Source organism: Acanthopagrus latus, chromosome 2, assembly GCF_904848185.1.
Source record: "Acanthopagrus latus isolate v.2019 chromosome 2, fAcaLat1.1, whole genome shotgun sequence".
Lineage (NCBI taxonomy): Eukaryota > Metazoa > Chordata > Actinopteri > Spariformes > Sparidae > Acanthopagrus > Acanthopagrus latus.
Window position 1 is genome coordinate 128509 of NC_051040.1, and position 21861 is coordinate 150369.

Genomic DNA, 21861 nt, shown 5'->3' on the forward strand with positions numbered 1-21861 from the left:
GTATTTTGAGTTGATGAAAGCACTTTGAGTGTCTTGAAAAGCACCATACAAATCCAATCCATTATTATTATTATTATTGATGAAATCAAACATTTTGTATTTATTAACCTTTATTTCAAGGGAAGGTGCGTGTTGGATACAGTCTAGTAGTGAGGCTACACACTGCAACCAACTACACACCCCTCATCTCACTCGCCCCAGTCCCTCTGCAGTCAGTGTTTGGTTTGTCCATTCTGAGCTCCTGTAGAAACACAACATGGTGGAGTAACCGAGATATAAAAGATAGTTTTGTTCTATTTTGACCTTATTTTTGTGTCTTTCATATCAATATATGTCGGTCATGTGACTGTCATCCTGTTCAATCTTGTCTCAGTATGTGTGTGTGTGTGTGTGTGTCTGTCTGTCTGTCTGTAACAATAAACCTGCAGATCAATAAATGTTACTCCAAGTTCAGAACCAACATGAGGGTTAGTTGAGAAGTTGAAAAATGTCAACAGGTAAATAAAGTGTTAATAAAGTTTTATTGAGTGTTGACAGGCAAGAATAAAAAAAAACTTCATCAAACACATCATTAACAAATTAGTTTCACTTATTGATTGATCATATTTCAGCTCTTCAGTTTTCATGATGTAACAGATCAATAACTGATCAATAATCTGCAGTTTGTTTTTTATGTTATTCTTTCTGACCAAATTAAAATCAACTTTTGATTTCTATTTTTCTTTAAAGTAAAATAAGAGAATTATTGATCAGTTGGTGCAGACTGTTCATGTGACTGCAGGGGGCGCTCACTCACAGTGGTGGATTGTGGGAAATGAAGACCGCTCTGCTGCTTCTAAACTGTTAATTCTGTTTTTGATTTGATAATCAATAACTTAAAATGGAGACAAAACAAACTGCAGGTCAACATGTTTTCATTGATCACAGGATCGACAGGAAGATCATCTCTCCTCATTGGCTGAATATGAAACTGTATCGAAGACGGCAAACGGACACTTCACAACATCGTGCTCATAAAAACACATTCAACTGTTTCATCCATCAAATATAAACTGATGTCAGTGTGACGCCTTCAGGTTGTTGATGTGGTCGAAGTAGAAAAAGAAAATATTAAAAAAAAAAGATTTCCAGTTTTAAGACTTCAGATGATTTAAAGTGATTTAATTCAGTTTCTGTTTCTAAACTTAATATATAATCAGCAGTTTCATAAAATGAGTCAATAAAACCTGAAAAATAATAAAACAAACACATGAACTTTAAAATGATTATGAAACGTTACTACAGACCTACACCTGTGACATCATCATCTTTCCAACATTAACCTGGACACTTCATTAAATGCACAACGCAACATTTACTCAACTCTTTCTTCTGCTGATGTTCAGACCGACTCTTCTCCAACAGCCGGTTAGTTTAGCTTAGCTTAGCTTAGTTTAGCTTAGTCTGTTGTAGTGTGCAGCTTCACCACTAGATGGCACTGAATCCTACACAAACACTGGACCTTTAAAAAAAGTTAATTTATACAAAATCCTCTAACTCTAAAATACGTCAGACAGTCACACTTCTAATTAAGAAACCTCATAAATTAACATTCATGTCACACAATATATATGATATAAATCATATCTGTTGATGTACTTTAGTCCCTCAGTCTTTATGCTAAGCTAAGCTAAGCAGCTGCTAAATGTGTGAGAGAGGAATCACTCAACAGAAGTCGAGTTCAGTAAATGTTCGATAATTGATTGATCAATAAAAGCTGAATGATCAGGTTCGTTCCAGAGACAGTCTATAAAGATAAAGTTAATTACGTTAATTTAAAGGAGTAACAAATGGTTTCCTTCAACCCACAGAGAGGATGAGGATGATGATGATGATGATGATGACTAACTCTATCATAGTTAAAACAAACACCACAGCACTGAATCGCATGTTGATCCTGAGATCATGCATATCTTTGCATGGAGTCAATATTGATCGCAGGAAGAACATCATTATCAATCAGTTCTGAGGTGGAGTTCCACACAGACCCCTCGGTGGTCTCTGGTGGATCAGGGTCTCCTCAGGCCTTGTCTGGTTTGGGGTTGTCGGGGACGCTCAGAGACTCCACAGAGGTTTGCTCATCTGGCTCAGGAAGCAGCTCCTCTTTATCACTGCAGACAAACAATCCCCACATGAAGTTGATCACATCTGAAACATCTTCATTTCCACCACAGACGAAGAAAAGTCTGGTTTGTTGACGACTAAACAAAAACAAACTGACCATTTACTTAAAGATCAAATACTTATTATTATTATTATTATTATTATTATTATTATTATTATTATTATTATTATTATTATTATTATTATTATTGTCATCATTATCATTAATAATAATAATAATAATAATAATAATAATAATAATAATAATAATTTGAAGTGGAAGGGCGCCGGGCCGGGACTCAAACCCGGGGCTGCTGCAGCGAGGACACAGCCTCTGCACACGGGATGCTGCTCTATCAACTATATGCAACTGCTCAAAAAATGAAGGGACAACTTAATCTTCACAGTTTAACATTAAATCAGTTTAAGTACTGGGATATCAATCTGTCCATTTTGGGAACAAGTGATTGTGAATCAGTTTCAGCTGTTTGGTGCAAATGAAAGTGACAACATGTGTAGTGGAGAGGGAAAAGCAAGACAACCTCCAAAAAGGGAACCGCTCTTCATGTGGTGGCCACAGATAGTTGCTCTCTCCTGAACCTTCCTGACTGATTCTTCTCTAGCTTTGTGTTCTGCTAGTGTCCTTGTCACTGTTGGTACCATGAGGCGGTACCTGCTGCCAGGGTCAGGGTGCACAGGTAGTCCAGCTCTTGTAGGATCTTTTACTTTGATTGACTTTGATTGTACTTTGATTGTCGTTGTGATTTTGATGCAGCCCTCAGTGTGTTGATGACTGTGGTTGTTACATGATTTAGTTCTCAACAAGTTACACGATGATACACTCAGTAAAGCTTTTCAAGTAAGTCTTTCCTCAGGATCTGACATGTGATTAATGGGTTGCCTTAATTTTTTAGTGTATGTATGTATGTATGTATGTATGTATGTATGTATGTATGTATGTATGTATGTATGTATGTATGTATGTATGTATGTATGTATGTATGTATGTATGTATGTATGTATGTATGTATGCCTGAGGGGGGCGCTGCTGTGACACAGGGGACTGAAGTGCACCTGTTGATAGTGACATCAGTTAGTCAGCGACAGCTGAGTGTTACCTGATGGAGGACAGACGGCGGGACCGACCGCGGCGTCTCAGCACTATGATGATGAGCACTAGCAGCATCAGAGCAGAGACGGTCCCCAGGGCTACAAAGAGGAAGACACCTGGAGGATGAAGATAGTGTTAAACTCAGCTACACACTGAAAGATTTAGTGACATCACACACAGGTGACATCACACACCGGTGTTACTGTAGAACAGGAAGTGTTTGAGGTGTTATTGAAGCAGCGGTATGTTTTCTATAGCTTCAGTCCGAATGTGAGGAAGTGACTAAAACAGTTGACATTTATCAAACACACTCAAATGTATTGATGATGAATGTTTACTTTATTCTAAAGATCGTTACTGATCTCTGACTGGGGCTGATCAGATGCGAACTAACCTTCAGATCTTTCAAATCGAAGATCAATGGAACCTGCAGAGAGAAAAAAGATATTCATTATACACATTAAACGGGGCGGCTGTAGCTCAGCGGGTAGAGCAGGTCGACTAGTGATCGGAAGGTCACTGGTTCAAATCCCAGCTCCGGGCAGGGCTGAGCTGCATGTCGAAGTGTCCTTGAGCGAGACACTGAACCCCACATTGCTCACTAGTAAGGGTCCTGCGATGAGCTGACGACTTATCCAGGGAGTACTCTGCCCTCGCCCTGAGACAAGGCTGGGATTGGCTCCAGCAGCAACACCCCGCAACCCCATGGAAAGGGATAAGCGGTTCGGACAATGACATGACATTATACACATTATATAAGAGAACATGATGATAATTATGATGAAGTTTACCGGTTGGAGGTCCACAGCTCGCCATGCACTCCTCCACGCTGCTGTAACGGTTGTTGTTGCCTCGACAGCCTCCGTAGATGAACGTCTGACAGGTGGAGGTGCTCGCATCGTAGTAGAACATGGTGAAGGCAGCACGACAGGGCCCGGAGTCAGGGGCCCCCACACAGCGGCCTACAGAGGGAGAGGCAGGTCACAGAGAGAGAGACAGGTCATTGAGAGACAGATTCAGAGAGAGACAGGTCACAGGACATTTGTTTACCTTTGTGTTCTGTAGAATCTTCAACACCAGATTTCTTGGAGGAGGGAAGCACTGAGACTGCAGGAAGAGAGAGAACAGCTGGAACACTGACGCACACGAACACACAGGTGTGCATGTAACCTGTACAGGTACACACAGGTGTGTATCTCACCTGTACATGCAGCCATGCAGCTCTCCTTGCTGTCGTAGTTGTTCTTGTTTCCTTTGCAGCCTCCGTAGATGAATGATTGACAGCTACCTTTCTTTCTGTCGTGGTACCAGCGCTGAAAGGACGCTCGGCAGGGACCCACTTCAGGCTCCGCCCCACAATGCTCTGATTGGACACGCCATACAAACACTTGTAGATTTATGTCATGTTTGAATCAAGATCCACACAAGCTCTTTTCTTCAGCACAAGGATGGAAGTAAAGAAAGATGGAGGTCTGTTTGGCTGAAGACTTCCTGTCATGTGTTTTCTTTGTATCAGGGCTGATCTTCTGTTTGTGCTGCTCATTATAATGATTATAATATTATAACTGGGCTATATACCAGTACACCCTTGAGGTGAGGGGGCTGCAGGGGGGGCACAAAAGACATTTTGATGAGTTATGCGAGTGTGAAAGGCTCAAATGCAGAGGAGCACTTCAAAGTGTCAGCATTTGACGCAGCTCTAGACACTGCCATTGTGCAGGTAACACAGGTTTCAGGGCATGCAAGAGCCGCATGGAGGTTTGGGTTTTTACGCCCACAAGAACTCTGACTAAAATCCGATGGTGAACTGTTTACATCAGCAAGTGCCTGAGAGGGCCAATACAAAGATGACTTGTCTGCAGATTATGCAGAACATGTTCTTTCATTTAGAAGCGTCCACCATAAAAGAAATCGAGCTTGGCTCATCTCAAGATTTGGCACACACTCTATTCATAAAGTACCACTCCATATTACCAAGTGTGCCTGATGTCGCCACGGCTATTAAATTATTTCTGACTCTACCTGTAACTGTCGCAAGCGCCAAAAGCTCCTTTACAAAACTTAAACTAATTAAGACGTATCTGAGAAGCAGCATGGCACAGGAGAGACTGTCGGGGCTTCTGGTCACTAAAAATAAACACTACGCAGTCTAGACCTGAAGAGGGCGGGATGGGATTCTGCTGATGTTGTTCTGTGAACGTTAATCACAACTGACAATTTATTTACTTGAAATAACTTGAAATAAAAATAATTTGGCTGTAAGGGAAAAGCTTGTTTTGTCCTCAAGAGTCTGAGTGGACTTTTTACAGACAGTACCTGTGATTATGAACTCCTGCACTCTGAGACAGAGTAATGAGAATTACACATTTCCCCGTCTGTGGGACATTAAAGGATTTCTGATTCTGATTGAGGAGGAGTCAGAGTCACAGACAGCAGCTGAATCACTCATGATGTGTGTTTATGTGTAGCAGCAGTTTCCCACATAAAAATAAATGTGATTTAATGTGTGTTATCTAGCAAGTGTTGGACGGTAAATGTACCGGTTACAATTCTGTCCTACCAGTCTTGACATGATGTGCGCATTGTATTTGCTCGTCAGTGGGGAAGTGAGATCCAGGTGGTCTGTCAGACGCATTTTAATGCCTGTGAACAGACGAGCTGAGAGCTTCCACTTGTCATCTGATCACAAAGCTAATAAATAAGGTGATAACAGCAGGTGTAAAGAGCCTCTGAGACACATGTTGCAGACTGCAGACCACTCACTTTACATATAACTTGTATCAGACTTTCTGTTAATGTAACTTGCAAACTGTGATTTGTTGCACTTTTCTGTACACGCGACATCTATTGCATGTCTGTTCGTCCTGGAAGAGGGATCCCTCCTCTAAGGCTCTTCCTGAGGTTTCCTACATTGTTTTTTTTCCCCATCAACATGTGAAGTTTTTCCTCACTTGAATCGAGGGTCTAAGGACAGAGGATGTTGTTTAGTGTACAGATTGTTAAGCCCATCGAGGCAATGTGATTGTGATTTTGGGCTATATAAATAAAATTGATATGATTTGATTTGACCGCCCGACAACGCTTCAGAATAAAAAATGTTTTTAGTTTTTATGGGGTTTTTTTAGGGGCCCACTCAAGCATAGTCACAAGGGGCCACACGTTTACGTTAAAGTGCTGGATTATAATGATTATCCTCAATCTCCTGAAGCTCTTCTGTTTTTTGATTAGCTGCTGTGACCTCTGAACTGAGACACAGTTCAACCTGATGACACCATGTTACAGATCAGATGTTCAACTTACCAGCAAAGTTTTCAGCCGTCATTTCTGTAAGAGAAGCAGAAGATATAGCGCAACACACAGACAAAAACACACTCTTTTGTCACACACTTTTTTCTCAAGCAATCAATCAATTCATCGCCGATATAATATCAGAAAGCTGAAAAAACAAAACAAAATAACGTCTTCATTTTCTGATCAACTGATCAATTAATTAATTCTCCTCTATCTGTGTGTCCAGGTGTGTGTGTGTGTTTGTTTGTGTGTGTGAGACCTTTCTCTTGAACTTCAACAATCTCTGTAGCAGCAGGCTCAGAGTCAACTGGAGCTTCATCATCCTGAGACACATCTGGACAGACAGACAGGTCAGAGAGACAGACGGGTCAGAGAGAGGATTTACCTGTGTTGAAAACAGGGACCATGCGAGCAGCTTTGACAGGAATTCGAGGAGGAGGAGTTGAGTCAACAGGAAGAACTGGACCTGAAACACACACACACACACACACACACACACACAGATTACCAGCTTACGTGATCGTCCGCAGCAACATGGCACTGGATCGAATGTGCATTCCTCTTGGCGCACCTGCTGGATGTGACACTCGGGGGTGCGTGTGGATGGTATTTTGTGGTTTAATACATGTTTGTTTTAGTTTCAGAGTGTGTGAGAATCATCCAGCGCATCTCAGAATCAGAATCAGAATCAGAAAAAGCTTTATTGCCAAGTACGATGTTACACATACGAGGAATTTGTTGTGGTGATATTGGTGCATGCATCAAATAACTATTAAGTGAAAATATAACAAATTAACAATATAAACTATTTAAAGAATAGAAAATATAACAAATTAACAATATAAACTATTTTAAAAAGTAGAAAATATAACTATACAATATAAATATATATACACAATCTGTTTTTTGGGTAAAAGGATAAAAGGAGCAGACCAGCTGGCAGTGAACAATTACAAGAATGATGTGCAAATGAAAATGTGCAAATGAACAGGATGTTCAAGGTGAGCGTTAATGTAACGCATAAAGTTATGGTACTGTCAGTGTGACAGTAGAGTCAGTGGTAGACAGTCATGTGATTGTAACAAGAGGTTTTCCTGCACAGATCTCATGATATGAATGGATTTATTAAATTCATGAAACATCAGTCGAAGAGTCTGAACATCTTCCTTCAGGGGACACTGTGGGGACTGTTTGGTATTGATTGGCTATCAATCATGATTTGGAATCAATTAGGAGAGTTTGAATTTGATCAACAATCACATAGAAAACACAGGAAAATGCCAAAGCGATCAACCTGACTTCAGACATGTTGAGTGTGTGTGTGTTACCTGAGATGCCACTGCAGACGGTCTCACACTCGTCCTGAGTGTCAAACTTGTTGTTGTTGCCCTCACAGCCACCGTACACAAACTTCTGGCAGCTCTGATTGGTCACATTGTAGAAGAACTTGGGGAAGGAGGCCCGACATGAGCCGACCTTCGGCGGCAGACGACAACGAACTGAAGGAGACAAACAGACAACACGCTGATCCTGGAGCTGCGGCTGATGCTAACAGCCTGTTAGCAGACAGCATGTGCACGGCTGCTACAGTCACAGCTGCAGGATTTTACTGACTGTTAATATTCAATTTACAGATTTTAACTTTACAGATTTGATCATTTTCTCTTGGAGAGACAGTCTCCTTCCTGTGCATCAGTGTGTGAGGTCCACGTGTGAAAGATGTTTTCTAATTAGAACAGAAAACCTCAATGACAACAAATTATTTGACCAACGGGAGCCTGTGACTGAGTTTCAATGAACGTCTGCTGAGCAAAGAGTGGAGACAATAAAGTGTGATGAAGTGAACAATGTTATAAACTGAACATGTTCATGAGCACCAGCAGCTGTTTGTCAGATCAGCGCTTCTTTTATATCCAGTGCCGACAGAAGAGATCTCACAGCTTCTCACTAGAGGTCTCGACCCCTCTACGCTAACCACAGAGGTCTCGACCCCTCTACGCTAACCACAGAGGTCTCGACCCCTCTATGCTAACCACAGAGGTCTCGACCCCTCTATGCTAACCACAGAGGTCTCGACCCCTCTACGCTAACCACAGAGGTCTCGACCCAACTCTTTACTTCATTCATTTACCAACCCTTCCACCAGAAGCAAACGCCTGCCAACTGGGGAGAGAACAAACTGCTGAGTTCACGTTCAGCATCTGTTTTCCTTCCAGAAAGCTGACAAACCGGTCCAACCAGAAACTCTCAGAAACTCTCTGTGGTGACTCACTGTCTACCTGGACAGGTACGTACGAAGGTGACAAACGATGTCAGAGGAGGAAATCAGAACATCAACAGTCTGATGATAAAAGTTTGCCGAAAGTCAACGGTTTGTGTCATTTTAAAACCGACGTGAAAAAATCTGAAATGATCCTTTCAAGCAGGAAACTGACAGGAACACCTGCGGCAGGTAAACAAAGTCACTGCTGCGTATTAAAGAACAGTTAGAAGAACAAGAACAAATAAGAGTATTGTGAGAGTTTCACAAGAAACCGACAGGTGTAAAGTTCATCATAGGTGATTCACCTATACAGGTAAGTCTTAACTCTACAGGTGAGAGGACACGTCCAGCAGCATTCCTCATGTTTGTCTTCACACCAACCAGGAACATACTTTACATGATGCCAGATTCATTTTCCTGCTGATCATTTGATTGATCAGCTCTAAAAGAAAAACTATTTAAATATTCTTTAGTTTTTATTTGATCCTTCAAAATGTTTCAATGCAAAACCAGCTTGCAGTAAATCAAAATGGCCGACGTCCTACAAACAACTGCTACAACTCAAGTTACCATCAAAGGAAGATCACATGACCTGGGATCCGCTGGGATCCGCTGGGATCAGCTGGGATCCGCTGGGATCCGCTGGGATCCATCTTACCTGTGCGCACACAACTCCACATAATGAAGCCGATGAACAGCTTTAATAAAACTGTGTTGACTTCTTATGAAACATTAACTCAACACAAACACACCTGCTGACCTCGGTCACTGTCACACCTTCAGCCAACAGGAAGTCAGTGACCATCAGGACTCTCAGACCTCCGACAATGACACCACAGAAGAAAAAGTTTTAAAGGAAAACAACTGACAATTGAGAAACTTCTGTTCCAGATTCAGACAGGTGAACAACAGGTGGACAACAGGTGTGTGGTTCGACTTTAACGTGTGGTCGTTGTAGGACTGAAGTCATATTGGAATTCTTATATTGTCATTTATTATAAAATATAAATCATTATACCTGGTCTAAGTTGAATTATCATAAACATCACCATCACGGATGAGCTGGTTTATCAATTATCAGTAATTGATTCCTGACGTGTTTCTTATCTCCTCACCATCATCTGACTATCACGAAGGATGAAGATTAATTTACCTAATCAGTTTATTAAGTTTAACATTTTCATTCGTCTCTTCTTACAAATACAAACACAATGAGATCAGTAACCATCTGTTTATCATCAATAACCAGCTTACTGTTGTTGCTCTCCTCGTCCTTCGGTTCCTCCTTCAGCTCCAGCAGCGGGGCGATGTGGACTCTCTCCCCGCCTTCTGTCGCCTCTCCGCCGGCCTCTCCGTTCCCCTTCTTGCGGTAAACACTGAACTGTTTGTTTTCCTGTAGGACGCAGACGTTCCGGTGCCGACAGTCCACCAGGAAGCATTGCGGCCCTCCGTCCGACGGGTGACCCACCAGGGCCAAGTCACAGTCCGGCTGGTCGCAGCACGCCGCCTTGCAGCCTTCCGAGTCGGACACATTCTTCTCCGTGAGCCGCCCGGACTCAAGGAAGATCATGTTCAGACCATAATCCGAGACTTGGTCCAGCTCACAGTCCAGAGCCAGACCAGAACAGACGAGTACGCAAAGAGCCACCAGACTGGACCGAACCCGCTTCATCTTCATGATGACGACCTGGACCTCAAACTGAACAGGAATAAATCGGGTCTCTGTGAAAAAACCTCGAAGATGTTGGACTCTCGTTATTGTTTCTTTGCTCCTCGAGGACAAATGACTTCCGTGTTTAGTGCCTCTTTGTTGTCGCAGATAAATTACCTGCGCGACAGGTGAGGTCACTTTAACCACGCCCACCGGGCTGCGTCACCACCACCTGAAGGTGCCTCAACACAAACCCCATGAAACGTCTGTGTTCTGTTGTGTTACTTCATGCCAATATTTAACAAGTGACAGAATATTTAATGTGTTCATATTGAAATAATAATCGATTATAATCAATATATTCAAATTAAATTTGTAAAATTTTGTTCTCCTTTGTCGTTGTTGTTGATGTTTTTATTGAACATGACCTCACTGTAAAACAGCATCAGTGAAGTCCTCATGCATCTGTGCCCAGGGGGACAGTAGTTCATAATCCATCACTGTATTAATACAATTTATAATGTAACATTATAGTATGATATTTGTGTCAGTAATTGTCAAGCACAGGTGACTCAAATTCTGCTTAGGGCCCCTCAGAGCCTCAGGCTGGCTTTGTCATCACCTGACCTTTCATCAAAATTTAATTCAGGAGCTCATGTTCATATAATGACATCCCCAATAACATCACTGATCCCCGCAGCACTGACAGTTATCAATTCTGTAGATCAGGAATTTCTTCAGATTTGTGCGTCACGACCAGGTGACATGTTTATGAGCTGTCAGAGTGAAACCGCTGGAGGTTCCAGCTGTGTTTGTGGAGACAGAAGCAGGAGTTTGAAGATAAAACATGATGTGAGTGTAAACACAGTAATGTCACAGTGATGTCACACAACGACACGCAACATAAAGAAACATAACGTTTCAACATCTCTAATGTTTTTTTTACTGGAAATGTGTCATGTTTTCTTCTGAAGATTTAATTCATCCACAGCTCATCACGTCACCTGACTCACAGCATCGTTACATCTACTACAGTTACTTCATGTGATTGTAGACCACCATCAGGTGTTGCTGTTCCTCCTTTATGCTCAGACACCTGCCATGAACGCCAGGAGCACTAGGACCCAGCAAGTTCCTCTTATGGTGCATTTAATATCCCCTCGTAAACCCGAGCATCACAGAACAGCCTGTGTTGGTAGTCAGCTCAGTGATTGAAGCTGCAGCTGATGTAATCATCTGTTCAGAGATCATGTTGTTTAAAGTTGTACAATTAAAAAAAATCAATAAATCATTCGTGATAATGGTTTAATTCTCCTCCCAGGTGACGGAGCTCCTCACCCTATCTCTAAGGGAGCACCGCGCCACCCTGCAGAGGAAACTCATTTCGGCCGCTTGTATCTGGGATCTTATTCTTTTGGTCAACCCAAAGTCTATGACCATAGGTGAGGGTAGGAATGTAGATTGACCAGTAAATCGAGAGCTTCGCCTAACCCTAACCCACCCTGCGGAAGGTATGGAGCTGGTCCAGTGTTCCGCGGCCAGGACGAAAACCACGTTGTTTCTCCTGAATCCGAGGTTCAACTATCAGCCAAATTCTCCCCTCCAGTACCCTGGAATAGACTTTCCTAGGAAGACTGAGGATAGTTGGAACACACCACCCCAGTCTACCAGTCCATCATTATATTGTAATAATAATATTAATAATTATTATTATTATCATTATTATTATTAGTAGTAGTAGTATCATTATCAACAAGAGATTAACGGATGAGATGAGACCGGACTCATTCATTTATTTGGATTCAGTTTTTTTCCCTTTTTAATCTGAATGTGAACCTTTAATATTTAAATATGTTTTTATATTTTATTCTTTTATTCAGAGTTAAACAAAACAAACAAACAAAACAAGCTTAATGTGAACAACACATGACGTTTCATAGGAGAAATAAAAAAAACGAATCAGTTTCATATACACAGTCCAAAACCTGTAAAGCACACTGTAAAGCCTCGATGGGCTTTACAGTGTGTGAGTCCTCAGAGCCTCGAACCACGGGAGGAAAAACTGGATCTCTCTCCAGGACAGAAAGACAGGAATAGATGATCACATGAACAGAACCACAACAACAAAATCACAGCTTACAAACTGCATCGACAGAAAATCTGATACATCAGTCATATAGAATATATGTGAGGAGTGGATCCAGGAGACGACTGAGCAGGGCGAGGCATCAACACAACTTCCCCTCCACCAAGGGACCAGCACCAGGCCAATCATATGCTGTGATGAGGATGGACAGATGTGAAAAGGATGAGACCGTTTACAACACAAAGGATTTCTGCAGACGCTACACCTGTGAAACGTCACATGAGCAGAAGCTGAATCAGCTGTTTTGATGCTACATTAAAAACAAAAATCAAACTTATGAAGTTTTAAATGACAAAAACTTGATTTTAATGAGATCAAAAAGTTTTTTATATGATTTCGTTTTTCAGTGTCATCATTTTAATGACAACCAGGTCACAGATAAGTGTGGAGCTCATTCTTCCGACAGCACGTGAAGGCAGCAGCAGCAGCAGCGGCGGCGCGTGGTCCCCGCCCTGCTCCGTCCTCATTCTGCACGCGCCCTCCGACACACAGGACTCACCATCACTCATCACATGTAAAAGCTGGAGACACACATTATTATTATTATTATTATTATTATTATTATTATTATTATTATTATTATTATTATTATTGTGCCTCTCAGTGGAGCTCTCTTACTATTTTTATTTTTTTTCTTTTTGTTTACAAACTGAATATCACATTTTAAAATCAGCCTCAGCGTATTTGATCCGGTTTTAGGAGTGTTTGGGGTCTCTGTCTGACCTCCTCAGGTTCTGGTCCTGGTCCTGATGGCAGCTCAGAGGGTGGGGCGGCGGGTCAGTAAGGTCTGTGGCAGTCATAGGTCACCGGGTCAGAGCCTGCAGCGGCGACAGGCCCGGGTTACCGTCAAATACAACCGGAAGGAGCTGCAGAGGAGGCTGGACGTGGAGAAGTGGATCGACTGTGGACTGGACCAGCTTTACCGGGGACGGGTGAGTTCTGCAGTGCTACTGCTGCATACGTGTAGTCTGCAGGCTGCAGGCAGCAGTACTGCTGATCCAAGAATACTTTGAACTTGTACTAACACTGCTTCTCTCAAGGGTTACCAAGGTTACATAACAGATGCAGTACTTGTACTGTCACTGCTGCCTATTTACCTAGAATCAGAACCACCAATAAATCCTGTGACATTCTTCATCTTCAGCCATTCCATTATTGATGAGTTGACATCACTTCCTGTTCAGCCTGATGGGGTCCAGAGGAGACGGTCTGTGTTAGCAGCCATGACGCTCGTTGTGTTTGGACAGACAGCCGTCAAGTCCATCCTGCTGCACGTCCTGCTGCACACACACACACACACACACACACACACACACACACACACACACACACACACACACGTCTCATTATCATCATCATCATCATCACAGGATGAAGATGAGACAGTACTGATCACTGTACTGTAACACAGATGAGTGTTGAATGTGTCCTTATATGGTCATAAACAGTTTGTTGGTTTGTGTCGAGTGACGTAAGATTTGTTTAAACATTTCCTCATAGAGACACTAAGAGCTGATCTGAGGTCACAGATATGAACATCTAAATCATTCATTTTATTTAAATTGTTCTAAAGTTATTAATGTAGTCGGTCAGTATCTGTGTTATCATGTATTCAAACTAAAACTACTGCTCAGACTAAAGATGAGTGCACACTTCAGTAGAAACACGCAGGAAGTGATGCATACATGTAAAGTCTGAGTGGACTCAGTGTGACCCGTCAGAACCAACAGGAGCTGACAGCTCAGAGCAGCACTGCAGCTTCACACTGGGTTATGTAGGGCAGTTACAGTGTCAGAGGATGGGGCAGTTAAAGTCAGTCTGGTTCTTGTAGAACCAGAGTCAGAGCTGTCTTAATTGTCGTGGGCGTCGGTTCCAGCAGGACTGTGCTGTTGTGGTTCTGTAGCGGTGTCAAGCGTGTCCAGTGTGAGAACCTCAGAATTTTTATCTATAAAAACATCACACCTTCATTTTCTCACCATGTTATTGTCTGTACAAATGGAATCATGGTCAACATAGAAAAATAAATACTAACAAAAAAATATAGAAAAGAACCTCAAAGTTCAAAGCGAAAAAAGATTTCTATAAAGTAATGTGAGTTAATTAAAAATGTCTTATGAAGTGAGTGTATTAATAAAAGCATTAGAGGGGTGAATACATCGCATGAGGCCCAGAATCAGTCACATGGCCTCAGTGGGCTTTATATTGAGAAAAAAAAAACGCATTTAACGGGAGAATAAAACATGGAAGAGCCATCAGGAGGAGCCGCAAAGTAGGGCCCATCTCCCAGGACGGACCATGAACAGAACAGAACAACAACATCGCAATTTAAAAGTTGCACTGACTGAATATCTGATACAGATTATATTATATGTAAAGTGTGTGGATCCAGGAGACGACTGAGTGGGACAGGTCATCATGGTGCCGAGCCACACATACAAGAACTATCTTGCCCCAAGTCATTTCAAATCATGCTGTGTGATCCTCTGGGTCGGGTCAGCTGGTCACAGGTTCTGATCAGGATCTCTCTGTTTGACTTCTCTATGCAGGTTTAATGGGTTCATCTTTGCATCCTATACTCTACAATCTAGAATTTTAAATCCATAATCTATGATTTATAATCCATAATCTGTGATTTATACTCTACAATCTATAATTTATAATCCATAATCATGATTTATAATCTATAATCTATGATTATAATCCATAGTCTACGGTTATAATGTATAATCTATCATTTATACTCTATAATCTATGATTATAATCCATAATCTATGGTTATAATCTATAATCTATTATTCATACTCTATAATCAGTTATTGAAATCTATAATCTATGATTTATAATCTATTATTTATACTCTACAATCTATGATTATAATATATAATCTATGATTTATAATCTATAATCTATGATATGATCTATAATTTATAATCTATTATTCATATACTACAGTCTCATTTATAATATATAATCTATGATTTATAATCTATGATATAATCTATAATTTATTATTTATGATCTATAATCTTTTATTTATACACTAATCTAATTTATAATCTATGATTCATAATCTATAATCTATAAAATACGTTTTTCACAGACTGGTCGGTTTATTTCTAATTTGTTTCTGATGACTTCACCTGTTCATTATTCAAACAATTCTGAGTGTCAGTTTAATATGACTTAATGATAAGATATGTATTGATGACTTAATGATGAATAATTTGATGAGGTGTGTCGTTCAGGAGGATGAGATGCCGGAGGAGGTGAACATCGACGACTTGCTGGACCTGAAGACAGACGAGGAGAGGACACGCAGACTGCAGGTAACACCTGTCTGCCTGCCTGTCTGTCTGTCTGTCTGACCGTCTGTCTGACCGTCTGTCCTCACAGTGTATGTCTCTGTCTCTACAGGAGACCTTCCTGTCCTGTAACAACAACACAGAGGTGAGCGCTGTAGACAAACAGCTGGTCGTCTAACTGTTGTGACTGTGGATGAATGAGTCCTGTCTTTGGGTGTACTAACCGGTATGGCCTGTAGGGGTCACTAACACGTCTGAGCTCTGGTCCCGGCAGGTGTTCATCAGAGACCTTCTGGTTAAACTTCACGGTCTACAGAAGCAGGAGGATCTGCACAACGACGGCATCGACCTCCCTCAGCTCCACATCTACCCGAGCCGCTCCGGATCAGCTGACAGGGACGTCCTTCACCGAGACACCAAACTCTGCTGAGGACAGGAAAACAAACACACCTGCAGTCTGCAGCAGTCTCATCTGTCCTGAGTTTATCAAATCGATTTTATTCAAATATCCATCACTTCCTGCTGTGACGCCTTCAGAGACATTCAGGCCCAACATGATGTTTAAACTTTGTAACAGCCGACTCTCGCTGGTGTTTCCTACCTGAGAGAGTCGGCTCCTCAGCTGACATGAGGTCAGTGTGGACACACTGTTTCTCTCCACCAGAGGGACTCGCACGTCTTCTTCAATCACACAGAAACTTCAGTTAGTTTAAACAACGAGCAAAAACACATGAACATCATCAACAGTCCTCTCTTCACTCAACAACTCCATCTGTCCTTGCTCTCTGGTCTGTCCTTGTTCTCCAGGAGAGTCTTTTATTGTTTGGACATGATTTGAAATAAATCTTTGCATTTGAAATAACTCATCCTTCAGACTCCCCCTGCTTCTTCTTTCTGTTCTGCTCATCATTTCTGTCAGTACTCCAGATCACAGCCGCGGCTCAGTTCTGACAGGTTCTGGTTCCTCTGACAGACAGATTAAAACAGAAATCTGAGCTGGAACACCAGATCTTACGTTTCCCATAATTCACCTGTTATCATTCATCAGAAAGAACAGAGAGTAGTTAACTTCCTGGTCATCATCTTGGTGTGGAGCAGTGCATTGTGGGATCATTAGCAGACATTTAGATAGTAAATTGTGCTAAACAGGAAGTGATGTCAAGAAACAAATACTGATGAGCTCATTGACAGCAGCCAATCATCATCACACTATACATGTAGAATTAACACCGTGACAACAACAACACTCATCTTCATAATAATGTTATTGTTGTTGTTGTGAAATACAGAGAATCAAAAATCAAACGGGCCGACAGAGAAGAGACATGATGGTGTCACTGACGTCAGTGAGGTCACTTCCTGTCTGACAGAAAGGACGTTTAGTCACAGGATGAAATCAGAAACACAATTTGATACAATCAAACAATCAGATTTTATTTTAATAATAATGTACAAAAACATGAATAAATAAAATGTTCAGAGAACCAATCAATTAAATATTCAATCATCAATCAATCAGTGTCTCAATGAATACCGACAGATAACAGATCATTAAATAAAACAAATTAAAAACAACCAACTGATCAAATAAATTCATCACAAATGAATAAATATAAATGTGTAATTTAGTTTATTATTAAATTGTGGAAAGTTTATGAAATATTTTTCATATGAATCATTATTGATTTCTTAATTGATTTGTTTTATTCATTTGTTAACTAATGATTGGCTCCACTGAGCTTCTGTAAAACAAACTTTAATATAAAACAATAACTAATTTTAATATTATTGAATAAATATTAAGTTATCTAAATTATTTCTACCTAAAGTGCAGAAAAAACAACTTTAATCTAGGAAACCCACCAAAATAAAAGTTCTTACAACTTGACACTGTGAGCTGGTCTTCATTCAGTGAAGGAGGTCAGACCGAGACTGGACTCACCTGTAACACACACACACACACACACACACACACACACACACACACACACAGCAGATCATTTATTTCACACTTCATAAATCTAGAGGATGTTATAGTCCTCCAAATTATTATTATTGTTTTTTTCTTATAATTTTCTTCAGAACTCATTGATATGTTCTGAGGCTTAACCTTCTCAAAAACTCACTAAAGTCATTCAGGTGGAGCACGTTTTAATTTTCTCTGGTCATCCGTCAACGACCTCATCGTGACGGATCACTTTGGTCTAAACTGTGATTCTTTTGAGTTTGTTACGATGTATTGCGGCGGGGGCATTGCCATGGCAGCAGAGGCGTTGCCATGGAAGCATGGTGAATTTAGTGTTTTGTCACTACCTTATTGTGGCCAAAGCCACGTCCCAGGATCAGTCCCAGCGCCGTGTTCAGGATGCTGACTCCACAGAGGACCGTCTGCAGCCCACTGGCACCGCCCATCACGCTGAACAGAACTGCATTCCACTGAACTACACCTCTGGGCTCCAGACACACTCCGGTCCACATGGTCCTGTTGTACAGATACCCTGCATGTCTGAGAGACAAGAGTCAGAGAGAAAAGAGACAAGAGACAAGAGACAAGAGACAAGAGTCAGAGAGACGTCAGTCAGCAGAGTCAGTACCCATTAATGTGTGTGTGCTTTGTGTATGTATGTGCTTTGTGTGTGTGTGTGTGCTGTGTGTGTGTGTGTGTGTGAGTGTGTGTGTGTGTGTGTGTGTGTGTGTGTCTCACCTGTTGGGGACAGGTTGCAGTGGGACCCCCCAGGTGGGACCAGAGGTTGTGTGGAACAAACAGAGAGGACCCTGAGAGAGACCGGTGGCGCTGACAAGGCAACAGAACCCCGAAACCAGCAGACACACACACGAGTACACCACCTGAAACAACATCTGGATACAGACAGATTGAAGTTTTGTGATATAATCAGAAAACATCTGTATTGATGAGCTCACTTAATGTTTGGCAAACATCTGCACTGCTGAGCTCACCTGAGTCCTGAAGGCGCAGCAGCCGGTGGTTCTGCTACTCTGGATGAGCCGACACGCTGTGAACAGAACCTGAAATCAAACAAACATCGGTGTTTGGATCAATAATCAGTTTGCCTCTTATTGGTTTTATATTTATACCATGTTGATGAGAACAAGATTCTGCAACATAGAACTGAGAGTACCAAACCTGTTATAAAGCTGAATTATGCAGGGCCTCTGGTCAATTCAGTCTTGATTATTCTGTCTGAAATTTAACTTGCAGCAAACAGACTGTGTCCAGTGATTTACTTTTTTAACGGGTTGTTAATAAAAGACAAAACTATCATATTTTGTGTGCCAAGAACTTTTCATTTTGTTGAGTTATCAAAAGAGGTATTGTGTATCATTGACGGCAAAAAATAATTTTTACTTTACTTTTGTACTTAAGTACATTTCAGAGCCTGTACTTTCTTTCTTAAACTTGAGTAAAAGAGCTGAATCAGTACTTCTACTTTTACTAGAGTCATTTTTTACACAAGTATCTATACTTCTACTTAAGTACCAAATGTGAGTACTCTTGCCACCTCTGTAACTAAGTAACTAAAATACCAATATTTACGTTATGTTCAGTCTGATGGCATCACACTCACACACACACACACACACACACACACACACACAAATCGTACCACACAGCCGGACCCCCACAGGCCGGTGGCCCAGGTGGCCTCTCTGGTCACATGACCCTCCAACAGGAAGTGGACGCTGAGTTCAGGAAGCAGCAGCAAGATGTTGGACAGCATGCAGACGATAGCTAATGGCAGCAGAGAGACGCCGACACACTGGAGACACCTCGACACACACATCTGTCCACGTGTTAGAAGAGTTAGCACGCTATTTTAACGCTAGATAAACATTCATATCAAAATTAAATATTTCATAATAATCAACTACACTGTGACTCCGGGGACTTTTGACCAGCAGACGTTTGTACCACAGCTGTTCACTCTCAACCAACACTAACACAACCATGATGAGCCACATGATGCTAACACAACCATGACATGACTCAGCTTCAGTTTATAAGGTTTAATGTGTGTGTGTGTGTGTGTGTGTGTGTGTCTGTGTGTGTTGTTGATGTTGACAGTTGTCACTCAATAAAACACTGACAATATTAAATTAATTGCAGATTAAATTGTTTACACACTTTTCTTATTTAACCATTTAAACTAGAGACAGAAAACAACTTCACGTTCACAGAAACATGTTTGTGTTCCAGCTGCAGCCTGCTGATTTCAGATTGGACCAATAATATTAATTATAAATCATATAAATGATATAATAATGTTTGAATGTGCGCTGATGAGAACTCACCCTGCAGAGCTGCCTTAACAGACATATGATCAACTTCAAGTCATTCTGAGGAACCAACATTTATAACTCCCAGGGACACGCCCACGGCCAAATATGGAAACAGGAAGTACCCACACTGGCATTATTTTCAAATATCATGGATGGAAGTTTTAACACTAGTTGATGTAAAGAATGTGTACGTGAGTCACAGGACAGCCGGAAGTCAAAGGTCACTGATTAGTACAATGAGCATCAGAGAGGTTTGGGTTCTGGTCCGGGTCGGGATGTTAGTGATTCTACTTCAGCTTTTCTCTATTTTCAGTTCTTCTTATTTTAGCTTGTCTGTGAGTCACAGGACAGCAAAGACTCATGGGAAACATCATCACCATCACAGAATGATGTGTTCTGGTTGACCTGGTTTCAGGTTTGAGGTCGTCTGATAGTCTCATGTGACAGGTGGTCTGGACCTGTTCCACCACACCAGAGTCTGACTCCAGATCAGAACCCTGACCCAACTCAGGTGGCCTCTGTGGGTCATCAAGGGGTGGAGCTTCACTGCTTCAATTAGTTGTTTGATTGGTTCGAAGCATTTTGATTGACAGATGCCAGCTGAAAGGACCAAAACCAGTTTGTGGTGCAGGAACAGCTGAGAGGACGTTCTTCTTCTGTCTCCTCCTCATCATCATCATCGTCATCATCGTTTCTTCTCACGTTGATGGATCTAATTAATTATCATTTATTGATTAACTGAACCCATCAAAGATCATCTGTGAGTGAAGATGCTCTCCTCTGTAACACCGCTTCTCTCATAAACCATCAGCTTATGTTTCTGAACCAGGACTGTCAGGATCTGGTTCAGGATTTTATCTCAGCTGGTTCAACATCTCAGTGACTATTAGTTACAGATCACTGTCAACAAATAATCAATATTAATTAGCTATGATCAGGCCATAACAAGCTGATCAGGACAGAAAGAATTGTCACTGATCACACAATGAAACTAGAGGAGGGCTTTAAACATCCTGACTCAGCAGGTCCAAACACTTCATCTGATTCACCAGGAGACGTCAGACGGTCTCGGCTCCTTCAGGGTCACATGACCACAGTGACACCAGAGACGTCACACTTCCTCTTTCTCAGACCACTGAGCTTTACCAACAGTCACTGATGAGAGAAAGAAAAACAAGTTCACGATGTCATTGTTCTTTCTTTAATCATTTCTGATTTCAGATCAGCCGACAGTTGATTCTGGAACCAGCTGATCAAACTCACGATTCAGTTCTGACCCCGGAGGTAAAATTTCCTTGAGTGTTTTGGTGTAAAGTAGTGGTTCAGACAGACGGGCCTGCAGTTGGATCTTTGATTCACTTTGGTTTATTGATAAATTAGCATCTTCAGGTAACAAAGACACCTGAGCTGAAACATTTATGTGTAAAAGCATAATTACGATGAAAGAGGCACTTTTAAGAGTTACCGTAGTTTCGTTTTTGGGCAAGCCAATTTTCAGTAGGGTGCAGGGGCACTTTTACGCTAGCATCAAAATCAGGAAAGCTTGAGGAGCGGTCCACCATTACTCTCCTGCCTGTCAGATTGCACTCAGGGATTGACACTTTTTGTCTGCCATGACAGCGGCGCACTGGAGGTGCTACTGCTAACGTGACTGCC

General features: G+C 41.5%; 3 protein-coding genes across 5 annotated transcripts; 1 reads left to right on the forward strand and 2 right to left on the reverse strand.

The window, feature by feature from the left end:
• Nucleotides 1–502: 502 nt before the first annotated feature.
• spint2 (serine peptidase inhibitor, Kunitz type, 2) lies at nt 503–10781 on the reverse strand. 3 transcript variants are annotated; one of them, XM_037119729.1, is made up of 11 exons: nt 10062–10779; nt 7873–8043; nt 6930–7010; nt 6804–6878; nt 6554–6577; nt 4455–4616; nt 4304–4360; nt 4045–4215; nt 3648–3680; nt 3261–3369; nt 503–2150 (listed from the first exon to the last, which is right to left on the reverse strand). In XM_037119729.1, the coding sequence occupies exons 1-11, from the start codon at nt 10483–10485 to the stop codon at nt 2060–2062; spliced, it is 1398 nt and encodes a 465-aa protein (XP_036975624.1). In that variant the 5' UTR covers nt 10486–10779; the 3' UTR covers nt 503–2059. The 3 variants fall into 3 exon arrangements, with proteins under 3 accessions (XP_036975624.1, XP_036975643.1, XP_036975633.1); XM_037119748.1 differs by lacking the exon at nt 10062–10779 and adding an exon at nt 9466–9502; XM_037119738.1 differs by lacking the exon at nt 6804–6878 and having other exon boundaries at nt 10062–10781.
• A 1770-nt stretch (nt 10782–12551) lies between these two features.
• On the forward strand, nt 12552–16833 carry ppp1r14ab (protein phosphatase 1, regulatory (inhibitor) subunit 14Ab). Its single transcript, XM_037076367.1, has 5 exons — nt 12552–13118; nt 13336–13536; nt 15850–15930; nt 16019–16051; nt 16181–16833. Exons 2-5 carry the CDS (start codon nt 13354–13356, stop codon nt 16334–16336), a joined length of 453 nt encoding a protein of 150 aa, XP_036932262.1. The 5' UTR covers nt 12552–13118; nt 13336–13353; the 3' UTR covers nt 16337–16833.
• Nucleotides 16834–17446: 613 nt separating this feature from the next.
• On the reverse strand, nt 17447–20295 carry LOC119009894 (transmembrane 4 L6 family member 5). Its single transcript, XM_037081622.1, has 5 exons — nt 19533–20295; nt 18865–18933; nt 18611–18765; nt 18220–18412; nt 17447–17848 (listed from the first exon to the last, which is right to left on the reverse strand). Exons 1-5 carry the CDS (start codon nt 19707–19709, stop codon nt 17828–17830), a joined length of 615 nt encoding a protein of 204 aa, XP_036937517.1. The 5' UTR covers nt 19710–20295; the 3' UTR covers nt 17447–17827.
• Between the last annotated feature and the right edge of the window lie 1566 nt (nt 20296–21861).

Excerpts from the sequence above, each read along its gene's own strand:
- spint2 (XM_037119729.1), bottom strand. The coding sequence starts at position 10,485 with ATGAAGATGAAGCGGGTTCGGTCCAGTCTGGTGGCTCTTTGCGTACTC. Across the intron at positions 6,578-6,803 it reads TGTTGAAGTTCAAGAGAAAG|AAATGACGGCTGAAAACTTT; the intron begins GTCTCACACACA and ends CTTCTCTTACAG. Across the intron at positions 3,370-3,647 it reads TCGATTTGAAAGATCTGAAG|GTGTCTTCCTCTTTGTAGCC; the intron begins GTTAGTTCGCAT and ends TTCATCCTCCAG.
- ppp1r14ab (XM_037076367.1), top strand. The coding sequence starts at position 13,354 with ATGGCAGCTCAGAGGGTGGGGCGGCGGGTCAGTAAGGTCTGTGGCAGT. Across the intron at positions 13,537-15,849 it reads ACCAGCTTTACCGGGGACGG|GAGGATGAGATGCCGGAGGA; the intron begins GTGAGTTCTGCA and ends TGTGTCGTTCAG. Across the intron at positions 16,052-16,180 it reads CCTGTAACAACAACACAGAG|GTGTTCATCAGAGACCTTCT; the intron begins GTGAGCGCTGTA and ends TGGTCCCGGCAG.
- LOC119009894 (XM_037081622.1), bottom strand. The coding sequence starts at position 19,709 with ATGTGTGTGTCGAGGTGTCTCCAGTGTGTCGGCGTCTCTCTGCTGCCA. Across the intron at positions 18,413-18,610 it reads CTGCAACCTGTCCCCAACAG|ACATGCAGGGTATCTGTACA; the intron begins GTGAGACACACA and ends CTTGTCTCTCAG. Across the intron at positions 17,849-18,219 it reads GTGGCTTTGGCCACAATAAG|GTGAGTCCAGTCTCGGTCTG; the intron begins GTAGTGACAAAA and ends TGTGTGTTACAG.